This window comes from Numenius arquata, chromosome 7 (genome assembly GCF_964106895.1).
Source record: "Numenius arquata chromosome 7, bNumArq3.hap1.1, whole genome shotgun sequence".
Lineage (NCBI taxonomy): Eukaryota > Metazoa > Chordata > Aves > Charadriiformes > Scolopacidae > Numenius > Numenius arquata.
The window spans coordinates 20179118-20204398 of record NC_133582.1 but is presented as its reverse complement, the minus strand read 5'-3'; the positions used below and the strand labels follow the sequence as shown (position 1 = coordinate 20204398).

The following is a 25281-nucleotide window of genomic DNA, read 5'->3' as shown; positions in this document are numbered from 1 at the left end:
CCAAAGTTAATTATTGATGAAAAAAACAAGGGACTTGTAATGTTGGGTTGAGGCAGGTTTTTTTTCTTTCAGTCTCCATTGCCCTCATCTTGTGAACAGCTCTGTACACCAGTAACTTTACACGCATGGATAGTCCCATTGAATAGTTCCCACATGACTTGGCTGGTAACTGTTCATAACATGAGGTGTTAACAACAGCTCTGTGTACAAAATTTAGGGTCCTGTTCAGAGGAGGAGTCCCATGTTAGGGCCTGGATGACTGTTGTCCTTGGAATGATCATCTCATCCAGAGGCTAGAGAACTTAACAGCTTCTGTTGTCTCATAGAAAATACTAGTTGTTGCTTCCCACTCGCTCAGAGAATGAGCAGGATGTCCCAAAGACAGTGATGAGGATGGCAGGGAAACCCCTGGCATGGATTCACATTTAACCCCTAGCACTTAAGAAGGGCACCAAAAGAAGGCAAGAGGCTGGTGAACTCAAAGGGTTTCCGTTTAGAAAGACGAGACACAAGAGCAGAACCCGATGCAACGGTATTTTCAATTCTTGCATCTGTTCATGAACTGCTACAGAGATATGGCAACCTAAGGAATTGCTTCAAAAAACTGAAGAAAGCCACTTTTTCCAGCAATAAATTCTGCCCCTAAATATTATCACATAAGTAGCGATGAGTTTTGAGGGCAATCTGTGAAAATATTGTACACCCACATACATGGCGATTGAAACAGAATATGCTTGCTGAAGCTGAGAATGGTATTTCACCATTTAGGAACCTTTTTCATTAGTCAACTGCTTCAATAGCTAAACACCATATTTGCTACCTTAAACATTGTTTTTATTAAAAACGTTGTTTTTATTAAAAAAAAAAAAAAAGAAGAAAAAAAAGCAGCAGCATAGATTCTTATCTCCTTTTCCAAGCAGGCTGAATCCTTCAATCCTAAACAGTTTTGTCTTGGCACAGTTATCAGGCTACGTTACACATTTCTGGGAACTGTGTGTCAAAATCAGAGTGCTTATTGTTTAGTTTAAGCAATAGTTTCATATCTAAAATGTGGGGAAATGCAATGCAAAAATAGGATTTGAAAGAAAAACAGAGTAAAAACTAAAGGAAATCACTGATTTTGCTGGATGCAAGATTGGCCCCCTGGTCCTTCAGTTTTACGTATAATCCTGAAATTTTACAGAAGCATTTGCCCGTATACTTCTGGGAGTTTTGCAGGACTCGGTCCAACATTTCTATGTAACTGTCTCCTCTAAACCTGTTTTTAATTAATCTGTTACATATTCTAACTTCTAAAGAATGGGATTTAGAAAAGCACTGGGCAGCAGCCTTAGTTTATTCCTATTAAGTCAATGGTAAAACTCCCCTTAATTCCACTGGGAGCAGAATTAGCCCCATGCCAAGCCCATTTTCAAAATCATGTCTTTACAGCTTATGCAATGTCTTCTCCCTGCCCTTGCTTAAAGCACAGGCTTCCCTCTACTGTTTTGGATTTGTTTTTTTTCTTTTCCCTTGCAAAATAAAGTCATGCAAATACACAAACAAACCAACCTCAGCCTCGTAACTTCTGGGAACAACATATCTCACTGTTTTCTTTCTGACTCCATGGTTCACGTGTTGGAGGAAACACTTTTAAGTCTATGCTGCTGAATTGCCGTGGAAGTCTAGGTAGGCTCCAGGTATGTTCCAAAAAAGTTGGAGATAAACCTCTGGGTGTTGGCTGGGTTCCCTTTTCCAGTTAAAGTGACATGGCATTTTATCATGTTTCCCTGCTTCTCACATCCCCACTGTTTATTGCATTGCTCTGTAACATGAGCAAAATAATAAATCGGTATCTTATTTTTTTTTTTTTTTGAAACTTTTCCTCTCACGCGAGGCTCGGGGAGCTCGATGCAGCAATTCGATCAGCCATCACATACGACATTTCTTTGTGCCAACACATGTTGTTTTTTCATTTGCACCAGCGCAGACGAACAGCCGAATTTCCACACGCACACTGATGTATTCCCCTTACTTCCTCGCAACAGCATGTCCCCTGTACCTGCAGAAAAAGAGAATAAAATTAAAATCCTGGGGTTCTTACACAGAACACGGCTCCTCCTGGAAGAGCGAGGGGAGGATGTACACCCGGCCCCGCTCAGCCGCCCGGCCCGCTCACCTGGCCGGGTGGGGTGTTGCCGCCTCCCTCGCCGTGTGCGCCCGCGACTGAGCGTGTATCCACGCGTGTCCGTGGGCGCGCGAGCACCCCGCGGCGGGGGCACACGCGTGTCCGCACGTGTGTCGCCGCGCCTGCGCGTGTGTCCGCGTGTGTACCCACGGCCCGTGGGGGAGGGGGGGCGGCCTGGGAAACCCTCCCCGGGGGGGACCCCCGGCACCCGCGGGATCCGGCAGCGCGGGAGGGCGGTGGAACGGCGGCGCCCGCGCCCCGCCCCCGGCCCCGCCCACCCCGCCATTGGGCCGTCGGCGGCCCCGCCCCGCCCCCGGCTGCCCGGCAGTTCCGCGCGGGCGGAGCGGGGAGCGGCACCCGCGGCGGCGGCCCGGCAGCATGGGCTGGAGCTGACACCGCCCGCCCCGCAGACGCCGAGCGCTGCCGGCGGGGAAGGGAAAAGTTGCCGCGTCCGCCCGGGGAAAACTTTCTGCCGCCGAGGCGGGGAGGAGGCGGCGGCGAGAGCCGAGAGCCGTCCGGTGCGGTGCGGTCCCTGCGCGGCGGCGGGGCGCGCTGCGCCGCTGCTGAGGCGGCGCGGGGGCCATGCCCGCCGCCAGCCTACTGCCGCTTTTCGGTAGCGCGGCGGGGCCGGGGGCGCTGGGCGGCCCCGCGGGCGGCGGGGCGGGCGGCGGGGGCAGGAAGGCGGCGGGCCCCGGCGCGTTCCGGCTGACGGAGAAGTTCGTGCTGCTGCTGGTGTTCAGCGCCTTCATCACCCTCTGCTTCGGGGCCATCTTCTTCCTGCCCGACTCCTCCAAGCTCCTCAGCGGCGTCTTCTTCCACTCGGCCGCCCTGCAGCCGCCTCCGCCGCCGCCCGGCGGGCAGCCCCGCGCCCCGCCGCAGCCCGGGGACGGCCCGGCGGCGGCAGCGGCGGCCGCGGGCGGGGCGGGCAGCCTGGAGCGGATCCGCGCGGACCACGAGCGGGCTCTGCGGGAGGCCAAGGAGACGCTGCAGAAGCTGCCCGAGGAGATCCGCAGGGACATCCGTCAGGACAAGGAGAAACTTCTGCAGGACGCCCGCGGCAGGAAGGAGGCGGGCGCCCCCGGGCTGCCCCAGCGCCTCTTCCGCCAGCCCGTCGGCGCCGTGGGGCAGGAGCCCGCCGACCCCGCCGTCCGGCAGAGGAGGGACAAAATCAAAGAGGTGGGTGGCGGCGGTCGGTCCCGGTCCCGCTCCCGGTCCCGCTCCCGGGGACGCGCCTCGGCGCTCCCGCACGGGGCAACAGGTCGCTGGTGGCGGAGTGAGGGGAAGCCGTGAGCCTTCTTGCCGTCGCATCCTCCTCCTCCTACCTGCGAGAGGGGGTCCTTCTGCCCAGCTCTCGCTCGGCAGCCGCCGCGTAGGTCGGCGTTGTCGCCCGCGGTTGCACCCTCGTAGCCCGCCGTGTGTCCCGCGCCCCTGCGCGGCCGCGGAGTCAGCGCCGCCTGCGGACCCCGCGCTGCCGGCGCCGGGCGCGCTCCGTGCCGGCTGCGCTTCCCCCCGCCACGTTACCGGCTTTCCCCAGCTGTTGCACCGAAGCCCGGGGAGGAAGCAAAGCCCGGCAACCGCCGGCAGGCTGGGGAGGGGCGGGCGAGGGCTGGGGGCAGCGGCGCCGGGGAGGAAAAGCGACGCCCGGGAAGCCCCATCGCGACGCGGGGCCACCTGCGCGCCCCGTGGGGCATCCTGGGCTCGGCCGCCTGTCGGTGAGCGGCGAGTGCCTCCCCGGGGAACGGCGCCCTCCCCGTGCCGCGCCGGTGGCAGAGGAGGTGACTCCTGTTCCCCCCGCGCTGTGGTCCTGTGCTGGCCGAGCCCGGGCGGGATTCCGAGTGCGAGGAGCGGGTGTCGTACCAGCACTTCAGGGATGTCGCGGTCTGCCGCGGATCCGCGCGGTTCACTGTTCTGTGATACCGGCTGCCTAAAGAGTTGAGGGTATTTGGCAAAATACAGTCAATTTAGGTCCTACTGGTAAAGCGTCTGAGCTGTACGTGTTTTGACAAATGCCCTGAACTGTCTTGTTCGTTCCTGCTGCTTGGTCCCTTCAGGTACCGTTTTAAAGTCCTTTCTTAGAGAAATTCTCCAGACTGTGTATTGGTAAGACTGTCGCGAGCCGAGCCTGACAGGGTCCTCTGACAGAAGAAGAATTTCCTTGATAATATAGTTCAACCTCCCGTGATTACTGGCCGGTTTATTTATCGACCTGACAGTTTAAGCTGCCTGCAGAGATTAGGGTCTATGAATTAATTAGTAGTGTATGTTTCCTGTTCTGTGGTGATGGAAATGAGACAGGAGTGAGACTATAACTGCTGAGTATTTATTTCTGTGTTTATGAAGCATCGTTAGCCTTACTTGGACTGACTTATTTTTATTGTGTGTACAGAGCTGGCTGAAAAGTGAGCCCTGACATCACACGGAGCACCAGATAATAAATAGGGTCTCAAAAATCTCAAGTTGTGGTCTGTGCTCTGGAGTCCTTGCATCAGTTTAACTATTTTAGCACATTGTGCAGCAGTCGTAAGCAGTAGATACCAATGCAAAGGTATTTTGAAGGGAGAAACTCTCAGGAGTGCACAGTATAGACCACATCTTGAAGTGTGCCGAGAGTATGTTGTCTTCTGCTGTAGTCACACAGCCTCCCTGAGGCATGCAGAATAATTAGAAATATCACCAAACTCTTGTTCCAGTAATCTTGAAATAGAAGTATTTGGAAGTAATGAGGCTCCAGACCTGATGTATGCGATTCTGTAGCATAGAGGACTGCAGCAAGTAAATAATCAGAGGAAGAAGATAAAACTTAAATATACTGATGCTCTTGCTGGTCCCACTCTGTGCCAACTAGTCCAAGTTATCTTTTATTATACATGGATACATATGTGTGCCTGTATTTGTATGTTTGTGTATATATATGTATGTGTACATACATACGTAACCCAGTATCTTTTCAATTTTTCTTCTTCCCTTTCCATTCTATCACTCTTCTTTCCCCTCTACTTCTACGCAGGAGCCACCAACAACACAGTAACCCCCCCAAACCAGATTTTTTGCCTGTGGAAGCATAGGAGGTGACAGAGGGACTGCACTTAGTTTCCAGATCTTTATTTTTTTCTTCAAATCTCAGTATGATTCCTCAATACTATGTGTTGTTTCTGGGAGTTTCCTTTCCTCCCAATTCAGTAAATGACTTTAACATGCTGTTTCCTCAATTGCTCTTGCTTTTTTGCAGTACCTTGACTGGTTTGATTTTTCTTTTTTTAAGGAACACTTCTATTTTTTTTTTTTCATTGGCTGTAAAAGAGTGTTTCTTATTCTTTGTTAACTTGTTAATTCAAGTTAACTTGCTTAACATTGTTTCATGTGTTGGCCTACGTGTTGCCTTTCTTTGTCTTTGCAAGCCATTTACTTTTTTATGTTGATAACTACTGTCAAGGTGGAATTCTAATCTGCAGTCTTTTCAGAAAAATTTTTAAATTGTAACATTTTAAAGTATGAACGTTTATACTAAACTGTACATTCACAGAAACTAGAGTTATCCCGTAAAGCTCCTGTTCTTGTGCCTGGTGGTTGCATGCTGGAGGTGCAAATGTAAAGAATCTTTCTGCTTTCTTACTCTTCTGAGCCTGGAATTTGCGTCTGCATTGTATGATGTACGTCCTATGCCTAGAATTCAAAATTTGAAACTATTCCTGTGGATGTTTTTGACAGAAGGAAGCAGGCAACTTTAAAGGAAAAGAATGCCAAAAAAAAAGGTTGTTCTTCCTGGCATTTTTGTCCTGGAAGAGCTCTGTCTTATCAACATGCTGACCTAAAGCTGACTGAGCTTAGAGTTGTTCTGTTCGTTTACTATTTTAAATTTTAAGTTGAAATAAGTGTTTGGAAATCTAGCCAGTACAATATGGTTTGTGATCATGGAACAATAAAATGCTGTGACTTCATAGCATTTCTTGACAAAGTTTTGTTATAGAAATTTTAACCATTTTTTCTATGGCGTAGTCTTTTGTATTTAAAAAAAAAAAGTGAAACTTAAAAAAGGTGGGAAGGTGGGAATATAAAGATTCTTGAACCTTTTTTAGTATCAAAACTAACATAGTATGATAAATAATTAGAAAAATAAGTCACTACAAGCTTACCAAGCAGGTAAAATATTTGTGGAGATCATGTTGCTGTCACTGCCTTTACCTCCACCAGAATGATGCTGTTGCTCAAGGTCTGTGTGTGGGAACCGTTCTGCTGTGTTACAGCCGCAGGGGCTGCCTGTGCACAGGTGTGCCTGTGTGGGTAAGGGGTGTACGCCAAAGACTGGAGATGCTAACGGGTGCTGTGGTATACCTCTCCTTCTCTTCTGGTGATGAGTTACAGGCAAACTCAAAAGAAAGAGGGTCTGGCGGTACTGCCGACAGAGGGGTTTGCCCAGCACATCCTGTTGTAAAACCACTGTCAGTTGCTTGAGGCTGCTGAATTTTTTGCTGGCTGACCTAATGTTGCCTGCTCTGAGTATCTTCCTTGTGCCAGATGTTTCTGGAAGGTTTGAGCATGGCTGCTTTTGAGCATACCAGCATGCTAGTATTTTGTCAGAACTTGAGTTCTTTGGGCGGTTCCACTGATGCTCTGGTGTCTCCATTACTTAGGGCTGAGTCTGGGTATGTGGTACACCTCACACTCATCTCTGTTTCGGTGTCCTGATGGGAGCACCAGACTGTGAATGAGGAGGTTGTGGCTTGTATTCCTGCTCTTCTACTCATTAATTTTAGAGGTGGCCCCTCTTCTGAGCAAGTACTTCTTGTGGTATCTGTTCCCCATGTGTAAAAAAAAAAAAAAAGGATGATGGCTTTGTTCTACTCAAATAAGCAGAAAGTGTTCCAGTCTCTGCTCTTGTCACTGTTGGTTGTGGCTAGACATCATTATTTCCAATGTCCAGGGAAGGCTTGCAGGTTTGTAGGCACTTTGGGAAAGGTGGTAGCTTGATACGAAAAAAAAGTTATTAGAAGAGGACGATAATAGTGGGGACGGGCTATGGAAGCAGGAGATGCACCGTAGAGAAATCTGACTTTGAATCTTTTCCAAGTCTTATTCCTCTCTCTTCCAATAAAAATAAAAAAAAAAAGTTATTGAATTATTTAGGTGTTAAGAAAATAGCAAAAACTGAACTCTTTTTATTTCAGAGGAAAGGAATAGAAAACGATGAATGAGCTAGCTCAGGTACTAGAAGCAATATAATCACATTAGTGCGGTGCTCTGCCCAGGCTAATTAATCCTGTTGAACAGCAAGCTATTGGTGTTGGTGGATCACCATACTAATGCAGCTGTGCTGCTCTTGTACAGGGTAGCTAGCTTGGAAACTGTACACATATTGTTCAGTGCTGTTTGGACATATCTTCAGGATAAAAGCCTCCTTGGAAAACTGGAATCAATGGCCAAAGTTACCTGATCACGTTCTACATACCTTGTGGTGTTCCAAAGACTTGCACAGCTCTCAGTGTTGCAGTCGTCTAGCAGAAGTCCTGGAGAGGAGAAATTTTTTCACTTGGTTCTATGGTCATTCCTGAGCACTAGTCCTTTGAGCTCAACAGGCTCCGGTCGCAAGTTAGCAAAACAGACTCTGTAGCAGAAGATTACTTCATGCTGTCTATCTGTGAAGAACCGAATTGTGGTTGCATTGGCAGTGTGAATTCTGGAACTTTCTAAGTCCTCAGCATTCATTTTGTTTGTTTAATTGTCTTCTGTGGTGATCTTTCCGCAGTTTACTTGGAAGTCATTAGGCTAAGTGAGCAGTCTCAGTAATGTTGCAGGGAAGTTCAGAAGTATCTGGAGGAAAGAAAGCTTGTGAGCATGGAAATAAAGCACTAATCAGAGATCTAATATGCACTTGACATGGCAGCACTTGGGTGTAATCAGAACTCTCTGGTAACAAGGAGGAGTGATGGCAAAATTACAGGAGGTGGCTCGCTGCTGAAGAGGGGCAGTCGACCCCTTGTGCCTTCCTGATGCTTCCACCGCTTGCTTTCCTACTGCCTGGTGTCCTGGTGCTGCTGCTCGGGGTGGGGGTCCAGTGCCAGGCTGGGGAGAGATTTATTTCCTTTTGGTGACTTTTATGAGACAGGGTGAGCTCACTAATACTTGTGGCTGTCAAAAGAGGAGGGGAAGTCTTTTCTTACCACTTGTGACTGCCTTCTTCCACTGTCTACTTTGCGTTCATTCCACTCTACCCTCCTACGCTGCTTCAGGTCACTAAACCAGCAGAAAATTGCCAGAGCAGAAAAGTTGGATAGTTTTCTGCCAAACCCTCTGCCAAGTTGGTGAGTTGAAGGCCTTAATGGAAGGGTTCACTTGGTCCTAGTTTTGACTGTGGTGAGGGAACAGTACTATGTGGATGAAAGAGGGACAAAACCTCTTTCAGTAGCCTTGTTTTAGGAGCTGGTACCCGATCTTCTGGCCTGGCTTCTCCATTAAAATTGAATCTCTGCCATGTGACATTTGCAGAGCAAAGGTTCAATCTACTGTAATAACCTTCTGTAGCAGGCTGAAGTGCTGCAGTTTGGGAGACCGTTACCTCTCAACCCTGTTTCTCAGAACAGAAAAGGGGAAAAGAAACACAGTGGCAGGAATTACTGAAGCCCCAGCTCCTGTAGTTCAGAGTGCTTTTACTGGGAGGAAAGATGTGCAGGCCTTCATAGGAGAGGGAAGGAAAGAGTTAAAATGCAGCTGTGGAAGTATTGAGTGGTTTGGGTTTCAAACAGAAAAAGCCACCTTCCCCAATGCTACATTTCTTTAAGAACAAGATAACAGTGAAAGGAAAGGAATTGACATGTAATGAGTAAGCAATGTGATAATTCCTGCCAACATGCTGATGATGCAACGCATTTCAAAAGGAGGCTTTCTTAAAGTACTTTGTGACCTTAATGCTGACGTGTTGTAGCTGTCCTTCAGTTTGTCAAAGGAGTTTAAAATGTATCTTGGCTTCCTCCCCCCACCCCAAAGCTTTATTTACCTACCTATACCCTTCAGTATTTTTGTATCTTTAATTTTTTTGGGGTGCTTTGCAGTGCTTTCATTCCTGATAAATACTGCTGGGGTTTTTTTTGTCTTTTTATTTTTGGTAATGTGCCTAAATACGGGGAATCAAATATGGTGGGTAGGTAGGTGCCTTATACCCCAAACTTTAGGGCATCCTTAGAGAGCTTGCAGGCGTTCTCCCTGGGTTGTTTGGCAGATTTGTGCTCTTGTGAAGTGGCAGATGGAGGTGGCAGGGGTTATTTTATGGCATCTAAAATGTCACAAAACAGTAAGTTAAATTGCGTGCTTAGGGGTAATAGCACTACAAGATGCAGAGAATCATGGAATAGTTTGGGTTCGAAGGGATCTTTAAAGGTCCTCCAGTCCAACCCCCAGAGAAACTTCATCTGAGTTACTGAGAGTATGATTCAGTGACTCTGTTAAGCAACCTCTTGTTTCTGTCACTTGCCAGACCCTATGCAGAGCCAGTTCAACCTGCCAGCCAGCCAGAAAACTATACCCACTTTTGTTGGGTTCATGGCCTGGTGGAGTAGGGAGCCAAAATGGCTTAGTGGAGGTCTGAGCATGGTGGAAGCAGTGGAACCCCTCTAAGCCGATGCATTTGAAAGGAGAGCAAAGTGGAGAAGAATGGGACTGAGGCATCTTTTTGTCTGCAAGACATGAAATAGGGTATGCCTTTGCCAAATTAATGTTCTTTCTGCTGGGAGCCCTTAAGGTCTTTTTAGAGGAGGACACTGTTTCAGGTGAGTTGCTTCAGCTGCCTTTTTGAGAACCTGTCAGCCTCTTCTCAGTCAAATGATTTGAAGGTTCTGCTGTGCAGGCAAATGGCTGTCTGATTTGAACATTGGTTATGAGACGGAGGGATGTCTCAGTGTGTGGCTGTGTGCCTATTTGACTGGAATAGGGTGTATTCCCATTGCTAGTTCATGTTTTTTCAACGTTACATCTGTTTTCTGTAAGCTGAATATTTAATTTTCTTACATTCAGACTTGGTCTCTGTTCTCAACAGGTAAACTTACCAAAACTAACTGAATGTCCTATGTAACTGGATCCTCAGAATTGTGGGTAAAATGAAAAGGCTTTAAATGTTCAGTGGAAAACATCTGGCTTTCACAAAAAAAAATCAAGCACATGATTAATTCTTTGAAAACCCACATGCGCATTTTATGTAAAGGCAAAACCTGAATGCCAGACACACAGGACTCTCTTCATGAAAGCTAAATAAGGTGATGTAAAAATGTGAGGTAAAGCTTAAAATGAAATGTCTCCTGTGTTTTGGCAAAAGTTATATTCTCATGGTGATGATTTCATATTCAATGTTAGTATAGCAGCCTATGGCAGTCATATAATATAAAGAAACAGAGTAAATCATAATGTTGGTGAGTACAGTTGCTTAAGGCTGTAGTTCTGTGGGCAAACTGAAGCAGAAAAATTCCACCTGTTTATTAAAATCTACCCTTAAGGCCAAAAAATGTCTTATCTCATTCAGGGAGAAAATAAGAATGGTTAGACAGCCAGGCTCTGATGGCTTCTTTGAACGTTAATGAAAGCATGGGACTATGAAAAGGAAATCATGGACAGACAGAGACAGCACTTCTTGTGGAAGGTAATCAACGTCATTAAAGAAGTGCTTGTACGACTGTCGGATAGACAGACCTTTTCTTAAAGCTATCTGAAATGTGCTGCTTTAGGAATTGTTCTGTGCATTAATTTTCTGTTTGGTGGTGGTTTGTTTTTTTTTCTAGTTTGGGGAGCCATCATAGGTATAAATTTCTGCTGTTTTCATCTTAAAAGAACTACTTGTTATTCTATTTATTTACAAATTATAAATTTGTCTTCCTAACTTATTTGGCAGAGTAAGAGTCTAATACTTCAGGAAAGTGGCTTTGATTCAGTATTTGCTGCTGTCTGAACAGTGCAGCACTTCTCTGGCAAGAAACTGCTGCCTGAGATGGTGATGGAACGCTCTGGTTGTGTGCTTTTTTGGTAACAAAATCAACTATTCCGGTGTGTTTCTGTGTAAAGTATATTTTAGACATTCAGTTTTGAAGGATTTTGTGGTCTAAGGTATTTCTAGAGCTGTCATTTTGCAAATGAATAAAATAATTGTTTAGGTGGGCCCATGAATTAAGCAATATGGGTAATGTACCAAGTACTCAATATACTGGTTCCTTCTTGTGTGTGACAATCTCCTGTATCCACAAAATTTGTTTAGGGTTTTTTTTTTAAACTTTGGTTTTTTTAAAGCATGTGATATAAACAACGTGTGCACCCTTCTAAGAAGCGTCTCTGTTTCTCTGTTTTCCATGACTTTTTATAATTGGGTCTGCAAGTCTGTCATGAGAACATAATTGGTGAGTAATAAGGCGTGTGCTTGCCCGAACCAGATTAAATGAAACCTTTTACAGAATTGTGGTTAAGCCGCTGTCATATCGCAGTGCTCGGCAGCCTTGCCTGAAGAGTCCAGAACACTTTACTGTTGTGAGAAAGCAGTTTGGTTTTCCAGAGGTGAGAGGGGTCTAGTGACTTGCGCGAGATCACGCGTTAAAGAGCAGAGCTTGGCTACCTGGCTCTGATTTGGGGTTTTTTTTCCCCACTGAAGCAGGGGCTGTTGCTGTGTGCTGGGCGAAGGCTGTCTTTGCTTCTGCCCACGCTGCAGGTCTCTAGCCCGGGCATGTCGGCTCACTGGGGTCAGTTTAAACCTGGGGTTTGGAGTCTGGTTTGTGGCCACGCATGGGCAACTGTGGTTTGCTGCTGAACGGCTGCTAATCACGCTGTTTATTATAGAGGGAGAGGCTAAACCTGAGCCTCCCTGGTGCTATGTTAGGTCACTAGCTGTAAGCTTTTTAAGCAATACTTGAAATCAAATGCTCTGTTTCAAAGGAAGGCAAGTGGGGTAGTAAAACTCCCAGTTTGCTTTTCTTGCATCTTGGAATCTTCAGTTTGAACTCTATTGTAACCGAGAAATGCTTGTACGAAATAATATGACAACTTGCTATAACTCTCTGCAGTAAGCTGATTGGATTTTATAGCTGGTGTTTATGAAGATACAGGTATTGCTCATTCTCATGCCTCTAATTTTAAAAGCTTTTCAAACAGATTGGATGAGCACATAACCTGCTGTTACGTTCTTATAACTGTTAAACATTCACAGCCCTTGTGGGAACACTGAGATATGCAGTCTCTTATGCAAAGGTAACTACAAGTGTAAAATCTACTTTCATTTGTCCTCCCACTCCCTCTTGGAAACTACGTACCTCGGCTTTTAAATTGTCCTAGGGGTCAAGCAAGTGAACGGAAGTCTGGTTTCTAAGAAACTTGGGCCCCTTTTTTCTTTTAAGTGCAAATCTCTAATATAGTAGGAAAAGACATGAAGATTAGAAGACATGGTATAAGCAATATTGAGCAGAGGACCAAAATGATGCTGTGCAGTCGATGAGCTGATGACTATGGAACATCTGGCTGTTACAGGACTTCCTGTGCACATCTCAAATTATTTCAGAAGAATCAACCTTTTTCTCTCATGCTGGGCAGAAACAGAAGTTGCAGTTTTAATGTAAAAACATCCAGGTGTGAAGACATATATTGCTGGCTTTTAGGCTACAGGCAGTACTGTGTATTGTTCAAATTAATAAAGTAGAAAGGAAAGAATGATACTTTTTTCCAGAATTTTACATCTGCTGACTTGTGTAGGGGTGATCTTATTGCTTGGCAACATAAACCGTCTTTTTCAATTATTTATTCAAAGTCAGTATGTGCTTTTAAAACATTGCAATAAAATTGCATTAGATCAGTGTGGCTTGTTTCTTTAATTAGTATTCAGACCACTGCGAGGCTATTTCTTTAAAGTATCTGCATATTTTTCTTTCGCTTAGTCCACTGCATAATAAACATCTCTGTGCCTTTTGAAATTTCTTTTGTTCAGGGGCTGCTTTCTTCCAAGGAAATAGGAAGTAGCTCGTGTTAAAGAATACCAAGCTAAAAAACATTTCACTTTCAAAGCGTAGTGCTTAAGGAGGTAGTAATTTTGCTATTCACAGATACACGCACACAGATGCAGAGCCAGGCTTTAACTCCACTGTCAGTTTCCTCACTGCCTTTGAGCACTGACATCTGTTGGTGCACTGAATGGTGATACTAATGATAAAGCTTTGCCCATACTGCTGTCTGTAGGGAAATCTGCTGCTTGTTACTGTGGTTATAGTTCTCCACCCATCTGTGATTTTGAGAATTGCACTTTAAATTTTGTGTTGGACCTAGATAGTGTTACTAGATTCTTTAAAGCTTAAAGAAGAGAAATAGATGTTAATCATTTGCAGTGATGGATTTCCACCCCCACCCCATCACGCAACAGAAGACCTAATTACCATTTAGAGAGTAGAAGAGTTATACACATTACATATTTAAAAAGTCATAATACTTCAAAGCTGCATGCTGCTTTTTTTTGTTCTGGTGAGATCGTCTGAAGAATCACCAGGGGAAAAACTATGCTATGTAAAGACAAACTGCAAGTTGACTGATATTTTTATGTCTTATTCTGTAGAGCTCTAGAGTAAGTGTGGCACTGAACCTGAACTGACTTCATAGAAATGGGGCTGAAGTGACATCAGAGATCAAGAAGGGCATTTTAAAAAAATGACCTTTCTGAAGAAAAGCGCGTAAGTGTCTTCATGCAGTTTCTTTAAAAAAAAAAAAAAATCACCAAATTCATATACTGAGACAGAGATGTATTTGTATCTCTCTTCGTATGTATAAGAGCCAAATATATTGTACAGTTGGTAAATGATAAATTCTGTTGTCTGTAACTGAAGACGTAGTTTCTGGCGGGTAAGCTCTGAGCTGAATAAACAGCTTGAAAAAAGTAAAAGGCATAGTTGTTTGGGGATTTTTTACAAATAGTCATCTAAATTGGAAAGATAATTATACATATGCTGCAAGCAAAATCCAGAACATTAGGATGGAGCAAAGAAATCCTTGTGTTTCAATAATCGGGTTTTCTCAAGTTATTTTTATTTTATAAATTCGAACCTTGCAGACAGTAGATGCTCTGTGAGAAAGTTTTCAGACTTCATGGAAACAGTTTTAATATGCAGCCTGATCATCTGAAAGCATTATGGAGACATGGTTGGTCTGAATTTATGCACACCGTAGTCCTGTTTGTTCTTTCTCCCAACTTCTACTTACCATATGATTTTGTTGTTGAGAAGGAGAGAGATCCATGCTCACCACAGGACCTCTGGAGACCTGATGTCTTGCTTAGAGCAGGGCTAACTTCAAAATGAAATCAGGTTGCTCAGAGTCTTGTGTACTCAAACGTGGAAAATGTCTGCAGACGGAGATTTTGCAGCCCCTCTGGAGAAATGTATTCCAGTGTCCGAAGACCCTTCTTGTAGGTTTTCTTAATTATTGAATCTAGTTAGGATTTCTCTTGCTGCAACTTGTGACCACTGCCTTTTCTCCTTTCATTGTGTATCACCGAGAAGAGGTTAGCTACCTTTTCTCAGTGGGCAGCAACTAAATCATTAAGAAGCCTTCCCTTCTCTAGTCTGAACAAACTCGGTTCTTATCTATCTCTTGTATGTCATGTGTTCTCCATTATTTTTTTTTTTTTAAATCTCTAATTGATGCAACAGACCTGAAAACCAAGAACAGGGCTCCCACTTGAGGCATGAAGAATGTCACATAGAAAGTGTTAATTGCTTCCCATCTCTAGCAAGCACTTTTGCTAATGCAGCCCACTATACAGTTAGCCTTCATCACTGCAAGGATGCCTTGCTTACTTGTGTTCAACAGGTTGTTCACCAGCCCATGACATTTGTTGCAAAGCAGTTTTCTATCCTGTAAACTCACATTATGTATTGTGGCATGGGATTATTCCACATTAGGTGTAAGATTTTTGCATTTGCGGTGTTTTGTGCTTCACAAGGCTTGTCAGCTCACTCCTCCAGCTTGTTGAGGTTGTTCAGGTGGGAACCCTACTGTCCAGTTTCTTGATTTCTGGAGTTTGGTGTTACCCATGAAGATGGTGAGGGTGTGTTCTGCTTTGTTATTCAAATTAACCTCAGAGAAAGGTCACTCATAGCCAGCTGCTGGTTAGACTTTGACCTGCTTGTTTACTGCTGCCTTGAGCTTGTCAGTCCAGCCACTTTTTTTCATCAACCTTGTTGACAAGTCATCTAGTCCATGCCTTTTTGGCTGCCATAGTGTTAAGGGGACCTGGGTCAAAAAGCATAGTAAAGTCAAGATAAATGATGTCTGATGCTCTGTCCTTATCCACGGAGCCAGTGGCTTCATCATAATAAGTAACTGGGTTGGTTGAGCACATTTTGCCTTTGGGAAATCATGCTTGCTGTTCACAAAGGTGTTTCTGTCCTTCATGTTCCTGGAAATAGATTCAAGGAGGATTTGCTCCATTTTCTTACCAGGGTTTGGATAAGGTTGACTGGCCTGTAGTTCCCTGGATTTTACTCCTTGCTTTTTTTTGCTCAGTTACCAGAGACCTCCCTTGGTCACTACAGCCTTTCAAAGGTGATTTAGAGAGGCCTTGCAATGGTATCAACCAGCTCCCTCAGCACCGTCAGAAGCATCTCATCTGGTCCCATGAACTTGTGTATGTACATTTTGCTTAAGTAATCCAACCCTAACTTCACTTTCATTTACCTGACACCTTTCCCCATGCCCTTGCCACAAAGCCCCATGAGTATGCCTCGCCAGTAAAGACCAAAGCAAAAAAGATGGAGTGCTTGATCCTTTTCATGTCCTTTGCCACTGGTTTTCTCAGCCTTTTGAGCAGCAAGTCCCTGTTCTGTTTGGTCCTTCTTTTGCTGCTGATGTACCTGCAGAGGCCCCTCTTGTCTCGTGGCAGTTTTCAAGCTGAGCTGAGTCCAGGGTGATTATTACTTGTCTTCTGCAGTTCCTTCAGGATCTTAAACTCTCCTGTCTAACATTTAAATAGGCTTGAGATTTAGACATTTCTCATTTATGTATTAATTGTTTTAAAGTGAGCTTTTAGTATGGCAGTTGGGCTGGTGGAGGAAAATGGCATGTAGCCTTTCCTGCCTGATTTGCATCTGTGCTATCTGTCGGCTTCATTAGGGAAGCCCAGCAGGCAACTGCATCTCAGCTCAGTGGCTATTTTGAAGTATTTCAAAGTGAGGAAATGTTTACTGGAGAAACAGGTGTGGTTAATATGGGGAATTCCCATTTTGAATTTTTGAAATCGATGGAAAACGAAACTGTCAGTTGCAACTTTTGCCACTTTTGTGGGTGTAAATGGGCTACTAACACACTGACAGGGGCTGGGAGACATATCATCAAAGAATCGTGTGCTGTTTTGAAGCGTCTTTCCTCTGCATGCCTCTGATCAAAATATCAATCATCTGATGTTTATACATTGCAAACATGAAACTAAGGATGTGAAAGCCAATACAGTGTCAGTTCAAAGTTGATAATTTCAGAGTTTATATTTTAACTGAAATGGATACCATTGAATTAGATTTAAAGCACAGTTCTGTTTGATTTCTTGCTTAAGGTTCTAATCACTAGCTTATGAACTTGTGGGTTTTGATTAGATTTCCATGTTTTGTGTGACTTACTGCATGGTTTACAGGAGGCACTGTAAATTTTTACAGTAGGATTGTGCTATTGTACTGCACTACCAATCCATGAGAGTCCAACTCTTCAGCATTTGATTTTCTATCACTTTTGATATCACAAAGAGGTCTGGCTTTACAGAAGCTTGATTTTGAAATGAAGTCTGCCTTTATACTGCTTCATGCTCAGTGTCCAAACTCACTAGTAATTTCTAAAAGGGTTGGTTTCCAGCATTATAGCGATACATGAGCATCCCTTCAATTTGACATGCCTATTCTGATTTTGTGATGTGAGAAGCAAAGCTTTTTCCAGCTGTAGCAGGGACTATATAACTTCCCTTTTGCCCCAACTTTATGATCCTTTGTTATGGGAACAGTGATCACCCATAGTTTTTATTTGGTGCTTCAAGCAGAAGTGTGAAAAGGTAAAGCCTATATGGGTACTTTTGGCAGGAGTAAGTTTGAGGAAAGGGCCTCTGAGTTTTGGTGTCAAAGGAGTCAAGCTTGGTTTAACTTCCATTAGATTTTTTTTTTTCTTAAATTTTTACTAAGTCTATGTATGGAGGTTTCATTTCATCAAGAAAGTAAGTTATTTTGAATCTTGTTTAGCAACCCAAAGCATGACCAGTGGCTGCATCTCCACTTCTACATTTTTGATCTGTGACTTGAAGTAAAAGTTCAGCATTTCATTTTCTGATGTAAAGCAGGTCCTGTAGTCTGAGCTATCGAAGGTCACACCACTTGGGTCTCTTGCATGTGAAAAGAAACTTCAGATGAATAGTCTTCTGATCTGTATGTACTGGGCATTGGCAAAATTTTTTTTTTGTTAGCTATAGTCTTGATCATGAGAACCTAGAATGACACAACTATTACAAAGTTATTTGAAACGCATAATAGTGTATTGCAAGATGTTACATGTGCTCATTTCAGAGTGACTTTATAGTAGCTTCCTGGTGTGCTGATTACCCATTACTGTGTTCTGTGATGGGAGGATTTTGTGCAGTTTTTTCTTCCCTTCTGTTTGAACACAGTATTTTTGTGATGCCTATTTTATTCTTTATTTGCCGTGAGGAGTCTTATCCACTTCAGATTCATACCACTGTTTGAAAAATGCGTATGTTTTATTTTCTGAGGAAGGAACAAGGCCAGTGGCTGATGCCAAAGACACGTCTCAAAACCAGCTTTAAAAGTCTGTGTTCGTGTGCACTCTGCAGTGCAAATAAATGGGGACGTGATCTACTACCTCAATGTCAAGCACACCTAGTGTCTGTTTTACCAGCCCTACTTTATGTCCACGTGGAGAAACATTTCCTTAAGAACTTTGTGGCTGGTTTTACTGCAGCTTCACCAATAATGATTCTCTTGTACTTGGTAACTTCATGTTGCTGTTAGTCTTGTGTTATGTGGGAAACTTCTGCATGCTGTAAAGCAAGCTGTGAATGTGATATAATCACAAAGAAAATAACTTATTCATAATTTCTCTTGGATATTCCTGCTGTGCTTTAATATCCAGTTTCAAATATGATGGTTATAAGAAATATCCTGGGTGGCATTGTATGTGCTGTAATCGAAACAACTGGGAATTTATTATGTGTTATCTTTTCTACCACCACCATACCCCCCACAAAAAAAACCCACTCGTGTGTCAGCTTCTCTCTTTTCCTTAAAATAGTTAAGGATTTGACTGAATTCCCCAAGGATGTTATATAGAAGGAGGAGAGAAATTCTGTGGGTTTTCTGACAGGATAAGGAACATTAAAAATAGGTGAAGGAGAACTTGATCGTCTTTAATTTGATAACTAATAACTGGGAACATCATGGATATGCCACACTATATCAAAGAAACTAGCATATAAAACAGTGTTTGGAGTGAAGTGGTGGAAGCTCTGTGTGTGTGTATGTATATATAAATACATATATGGGTTAATGCAAAAACAAAAGAAAACGGTCATACCTTAATGTGGCATTATTGCCAAAGAAGTAGAGGCGAACTATAATTTTTACCGTCTTTTTAAACATGGTAAAGATAGTGTTGTAGCACACATTTCTGTCTGTATTTGCTTTTACTGTAACTAGCATGAATGTTTCACAGCCATTACGGTTTGTATATGAGACTGAAACCTGGGAAAGGCCCTTGTTTTGGCTGGTGAGTAGGGAGGAAGCGTTTCACAGCTCACATGATGAAAAGTAGTTCTTGAAACTTACTGTATAGCTACATGAAGGGGTACTAATGACCTTTATTGTATGAAATCTGATTCAGTGTTTTATTATTCATATGTTTTACCTTTTGACCTGTAGACTGCTCAGGAGAAATAACATTTTTGTTCTTCAGAAGTGCTACTACTAATTAAATATAGACCTCTCTGAATAAGAACAGTATTTGCTTGCAAGTCACAACATGTTTAAAAATAAATTTTATTCACTATTTTATAGCTTACTGAAAATCCTAATCAGCAGTTCTCGATCAGCTTTTTATACAAGGAATTTGATAACAATTGATTTGTACAGTTAATCCACGTAGTTAATCCCTCTCACTCAGTTTCATTCATGCTCTCCATCAGCTTTTGTGATCTGGTTAGTGTTACATAAGTAGCTATGACCTCAGTAATACCTCCGGGGGAATTTAGCAGTATTTTGGGGTTTTTTCCAGCAGACTTTTCATCTCTTTTAACATCTGTCCCTAAACGTAGTTGATTCTGTTTCCACAGAGAAGTACTGAAAATATGTATTGTGAGGAAAAACAAATAAATTTTATCTTTTCATAACCTTTTAAGATCTATACAGTCGACTACTTTCCCCAAATCAGCAGAAACCCACATTCCTTTCATTCTCCCTTGGGCTTTGGCAGTACACTTAAAAATCTAACCAGCCATGGCTCTGCCAGATCAGAGCTGGAGTCAAATTCACCAAAAACCCAGTGGCTTTTTGCAACACACCTTGCCACTGAGAAATCCATCTTCCTTGAAGGCAGAGTGCACGTGCTGGTGCTGATCGTAGAAGTATGTGCACTTGGGGCCAAGCCTTTTGGACGGCAGGGGCCAAGTGCTTCTGGAAGTGAATGTGGATTGTGAAATATTTCTACTTTCTCTTGAAGGTTTGGTCATGATGAATGAATATATTCCTTTATTTGCTTTATAATGTGGATGAAAGCCAAGCTAGCTAAAACTATAGTTCACTTTGATCTGTAAAAACCATACCTTGCATGAACAAATTGATGACAGTAGTTTGCTCCCAAGAAGAATATTAGTGTATGCATATGGGATCGCCAGGAGATCCCTGCAGCTGGGACGAGGGATTAAACTCTCCCACTGTCTACCTTTTAAGGATACCTGTGACATGATGGTGTGAAAGTGACTTTTCCCAATGCTTTCTTAAAGCATTCTAATACCCCTTCTTCAGTACTGAGAATGGAAATAGATGAGAATTGGGGCATTGCAGTGGATGAGAGCTTCCTTTCTTTATGGCCCAACCTGTCAGTTTCAAACAAGGCAAATACTATTCCACAGGGACTGCCATTCTCGAGAAAGCAAGCAGTAAGCAATTTCTCTTAAAATCAGTGAAAAACCTCACCAAGTGACACATATTAAACAAGTTTTTCAGGGCATGTGTTTTGTAGGACTTTAATTTTTGAATTTGAGTTTATTTAATGCTGTCAGGAAATTTCAAATGCAGATGGTTTTCTGGTGTGTTGCCTCTCTTGTGGACCCTTCTTTTTCCATTCTGCCTGACACCCCCTTGGGTTTAGCTTGCAGTCTGATTACAGCACTAGCATGCAGCAGCAGGCATTACTGACTTTTAGAAGCAGGTATGCGCATTTGATGCTGACTCGAAAGCTTCCTCTAAAAATGTAAAATACTTGCTCAGTATTTAAACTCAATAGTTTCTTGTTGTGGCTTCTGGTTATTACCTATTAGCAAGTAGCAGGAGCATCGTATATCAGCTAGGCATGGAGTCAGCTAAAGAAATTGAAAATCTAAGCTGCTGCATATTTTAATTACAGTGATGTGTTTGTGGGACCGACAACAGGTCTACTCTCTGGCTTTCAGTCGTTGGCCAGAGGTCCTGATACCACGATAGCATGGTGTAGCTGCTACACGTGGTGTAGCACCACGCAGCAGAGCAAAGCCTGCTCTCCTGTATTGCACAGCCCAAAGGCTTTCCTGCCACATGTGGATGCTCTTAGGTGGGAACGTGAAAAGCTCCAGGCTTCAGTACTTTAGCTGTGGGCTCTGACTTGTGTGACACTTCTGGAGGCGTGTGCTTTGATTTAGCTGGAGCAATGGTTATTGACCTATTTCAGAGTCTGTCAGAGATGAACACACTGCCTAGTAGCTTTTGGCAAAGCTACTATGCTAGTACATGTAAAAGGACTAGACTCAAAACTGATTTCTCCTCAAAGAAATGACAGCCTTAAAATGTAGGCTATTAATGGATCCAAGTAAAATACAAGGAAATGAGTCTCCTGTGTTCAGCAGGGTAAGGCAGTGATAGAGTTGGCTTGTTTGTTTTTATAACTGACAGATGGAACAATGAGATTTCCCCTTCAATATCCACATCAGCGCTTCATTGCCTTCCTTATCTAGTGCAGTTAAATTTTCAACACAGTTAACCATGCCAGCTAAAAGTTTGTAAACAGACTTAAGCTGGCCTGGTTGTAACTACATGTAAATCTTTTTGGGGACTAACCATTACTGTTAAGAACTGCTACAATGGCAGCAGAGTCAGCAGGGCAGTGTTGAGTTTCCAGAGATGGGGTTCTGTTGTTGTAGGTACAAAGCGTATCTTCCCATCCTTAGGTACCCTGCGCACCCATAACTTAATGAAAAGTTTCCACCTTTAGTGATAGGCTTAACTTTTACTTAACAGGTCTCACAGAACTGTTTGGCTTTGGGTTTGTTTTTAATGATGCTTTAGACTAGCAGATTTTTATTTAGGTGACCAGCTAATTATGTCAAGTCTGAATCTCCTGTCCACACTACATCCTGTGTTTTGACTGCTATTTTGGAAGGTAATTTACTTGTTAGAACTACTTCCACTTCCCTTTTACAGAGTAGCACCATAATTGTATGGAGGAGTCAAAATTTGATTTTCGCACACATTTCTTTGTACTAACCCTCGGCTCGTATTTCAGATACATACCAGTTTGCTATTTTGTGAAACATTTGTCAGATAAGAGTATGAAAAAGGTAGAAGTAGAAGTCAGTGGACTCTTGAATTAAGTCTCCTACTGTCTGTCCATAGTGGACTGTAGGTTGCTTGAGTTCTAAATTAATACCATATCTTTTAAAGAAAAATACTTCCTTTTACTTCTCCAAAATAGTGTATATATAGATATGTCCTGGCAATACTGCATTGCTAAAAATTGAAAGCAGTGAGGTGTTTTAAGGTATTCTCAAGTAGCTCTTAACAACGTGCTCCACATCATGAAAGAATTGTTAAAACGAATTTGGTTATGCCAGAACAGAGGTCTCCAGGTTGCCTTTGTAAGCCTCGACAGCCAGAGTCCTGAAATATTCCGTAAGCTTGGCAGACCTAAATCAGTGGATGCAGAGGGTGATGGGTCTTGCTTTTTATGATTACAGGAAACAACTAGGATATATTGTGTTCTACTGTAAACAAGTGATGCCAGGAACTTCCAAAGTGTCCTGGATTTAAAACAAACAAAGAAACAAACAAAACAATTACTATTATGGATCCGAGTCATGATGTGCAGATGAGCTTTCTGTGTGGTTAATAATCTCCTGTGCATTTGGAAAACATAATTCATCATTTTGTGAAAGTGGGCTGACAAGACAGACCTACGGATGTGTCAGGAGGGGTTTTTTGTGATGGTTTTCTTTTCAAGTGGTCATTACAGCTTTTCTGTGTTAGTCTCAAGCACAGCAGTGGGGGAGCATTTGGAAGAAATGAAATGTCTCTCAAATTCTTTGATGTCAGAGTGAAACATTTCACATTTTTGTGAAAATGTAGTATTAGAATAACAACTATTTCTTCTTTCATTTTTGAAGGGGGACGTTATGAAAGAATAAGTTCTAGGAATGAAACATATTGCAGTTTTGAGAAGACTGTAAGAAGCTGTCTAAATAGCTTGTATGTTCAACTTCTGTGCTCAAAAGGGGAGCTTTGTACAGTTCTGGAGAAATGTAATACCCTTAGAAGGACTGAAGCCTTTTTTGTCCTAAACTGTCATCTCTAAGACACGTTAGTTTAACATGCTAAATGTTATATTTGAATCCTTAAAAGTTAAAAGCTCTGGATTTCTGTAATTTGATTCTGAAATCAATAAGCGCATGGAGACCTTGAGATCATAGGCAGGTAACCTGCAAGTCAGTATGAGCAAAAGGATGCTGCACATGAACATGGTGTAGAAACTGAATGCGATGATAACACTTGGTTATTTTATGTAAGGTTTTTATGGATAGATCTTATGAAACATTTCAGAGATCAGAAGTGCTTCCCTGTTTTAGAATGCAGGAACTAAGGCAGATTTAAAGCACTTTAGCTCCTTCTAATACACAAATGGTAGATAATTAGAAAGAAGCTAAATTACACATCTCTGACAGTCGGTCTATTCTCCTCTACAATGATCTTTACCAAAATACATAATAAAAGCATACTTTGTTTCAAAATTTTCAGATTAAATAGATTCAGTGTCTTCCAGAAAAATAATGTAATTGGGAGAAAGAGGTAATAATAAGACATCAATTTTTATGGTGTATTTAGTGGTGTTATTTAAGCCCATTCTGAGAAATATTCCTGTTTGACAAATACAAGGCACATCAAATGAAACTACTAGGTGACAAAATCAGAACAAACCTGTTCTTTACACATTATGTTGTAGAGCTGTAGAGCCCTTTCTGCAGTATGTTGTGAATATCAAAAATTTACACAAGTTGAGAAAACAGTTGAGTAATTTCACGAAAGAAAACCCTACTGGGGATTATTAATCATGCAAGCATCATATCTGGCTCTGAAAGTCCCCAACTCTCAAGCTTTGAACACTCCTATTACTCATATGAAGTATTTCTGTCTGCTTGTACTGTACCTAAACTTTTGTTAGGGATAGGAAGCTGTAGTAGATAAGTATGTTAGACTCTCATTTAGCAGGGTTTTTTTTTTTTGTGCTGGGGATCTTTTGAGAACAGGAATGGTTGTTGTTGCCTGGCTTGTACTGAGAGCAATCTATTTCTGAGAGAGGAACAACAACTGCTGGAATTATTTCAGAATGGCACAAACAGAATTCCTACCTGTCTTAAATAGAATTACATTAGTATTACCCAAATGCTCAGTTAATGGCCTATAAACACTGGGAAAGGTCTGTTCCATCCTGTACATTGTTAGGACTTCAGGAGGGTCCCTCTAGCTGTTCCCTCACCTGCAGGAAGGAGAGCACGCAGGTTCCCCGTCACCGCATAAGTTGGATGCGGATATGACCAGAGCATCAACAGATCTATTGTCCTGTTCCGAGACGCTTTGGTAGCGTGCCCTCAAACACCTGATTTGTTTCCCCTTGTATTCCCTTCTCCCATTTTTCTGTTTACCATCCTTATCACGTCTTAATTAAACATCTCAGCCCTGTTTCCCTTTCCCCGCTGGCCTCAATTCTGTTGACCGGTAAATTCTGTTAAGCTATCGCTCCCCTTCTGTTATCTCTAGTGCATGCCTGCCCTTTATCGTGTCACTGGCTTGTTAGTGGTGTCACAGCACAGGGTGAGCCATCTGCATATACACTGCTCCTCCTCTGTTATCTGTAGCATCTCGCGCTTGGTGGTGGTGTTATCTCGTTAGAGGCACCACAAGCCTGGGCATGCCATTTGCACGATACCCTGATGTATAGAAAGTCTTGTAGGCTGTAATGCTTTGTGCCCCAGAAAAGATTGCAGAATAATGCAGTTTACATATACCTCAGTGTTTACATAACTATAGATATGGCTGTGGATTTCCTAAAGTCTTTATATGGGGATAACCACAGCTGTCTGCATTGGAGATTAGGGGAAAAGGGTAGACTTGGAAAACGGATCAAGCCCAGAGTTGGGTAGAGAACACTTGCTGTGGAAAAAAATTGAGATTTAGGGAAGAAATGTGAGACAAAAGAACGACTTATTTATTTTCCCAAAATGCTTGACCCAAAAATAGAATCTTCAGAATTTACAAAATTTGCTCATGGGCAGTCAGTAAACCAGAAATTAAAATTGACAGGACCTGTCAAGCAGGCTGCTGGGGAAGCTCAGTCCCTGTCTGCTCTGCTCCTCACTCATCAGCCTGCCTGGAAGGGACTTGTCAAATTCAGCTTTATATCCATGGCAAGTGAAGTTGATGTGTTTTCATTTGTGGTTTTTTTTTGTTTGTTTGTTTGGTTAGTTTTCATGGGGCAGGGAGGAGCTGTTGTTTAAATGTGAACAGTTGGATTTTCAGCAGGGAACTTCTCCACCAGCTTTACTCTTCCAGACACTTTGTAACTCAGTGACTTGACATAGGTATTATTTTTTGGAAATTATTATGACC

General features: G+C 43.0%; 1 protein-coding gene across 1 annotated transcript in view; it reads left to right on the top strand.

Annotated features, from left to right (window-relative positions):
* The first annotated feature begins 2749 nt into the window (after positions 1 to 2749).
* MAN1A1 (mannosidase alpha class 1A member 1) overlaps positions 2750 to 25281 on the top strand; it is a 140522-nt gene continuing 117990 nt past the window's right edge. The window contains exon 1 of the mRNA XM_074150341.1: positions 2750 to 3343. Within this exon, the coding sequence (XP_074006442.1) occupies positions 2750 to 3343 (594 nt within the window). The remainder of the gene's footprint in view (positions 3344 to 25281) is intronic.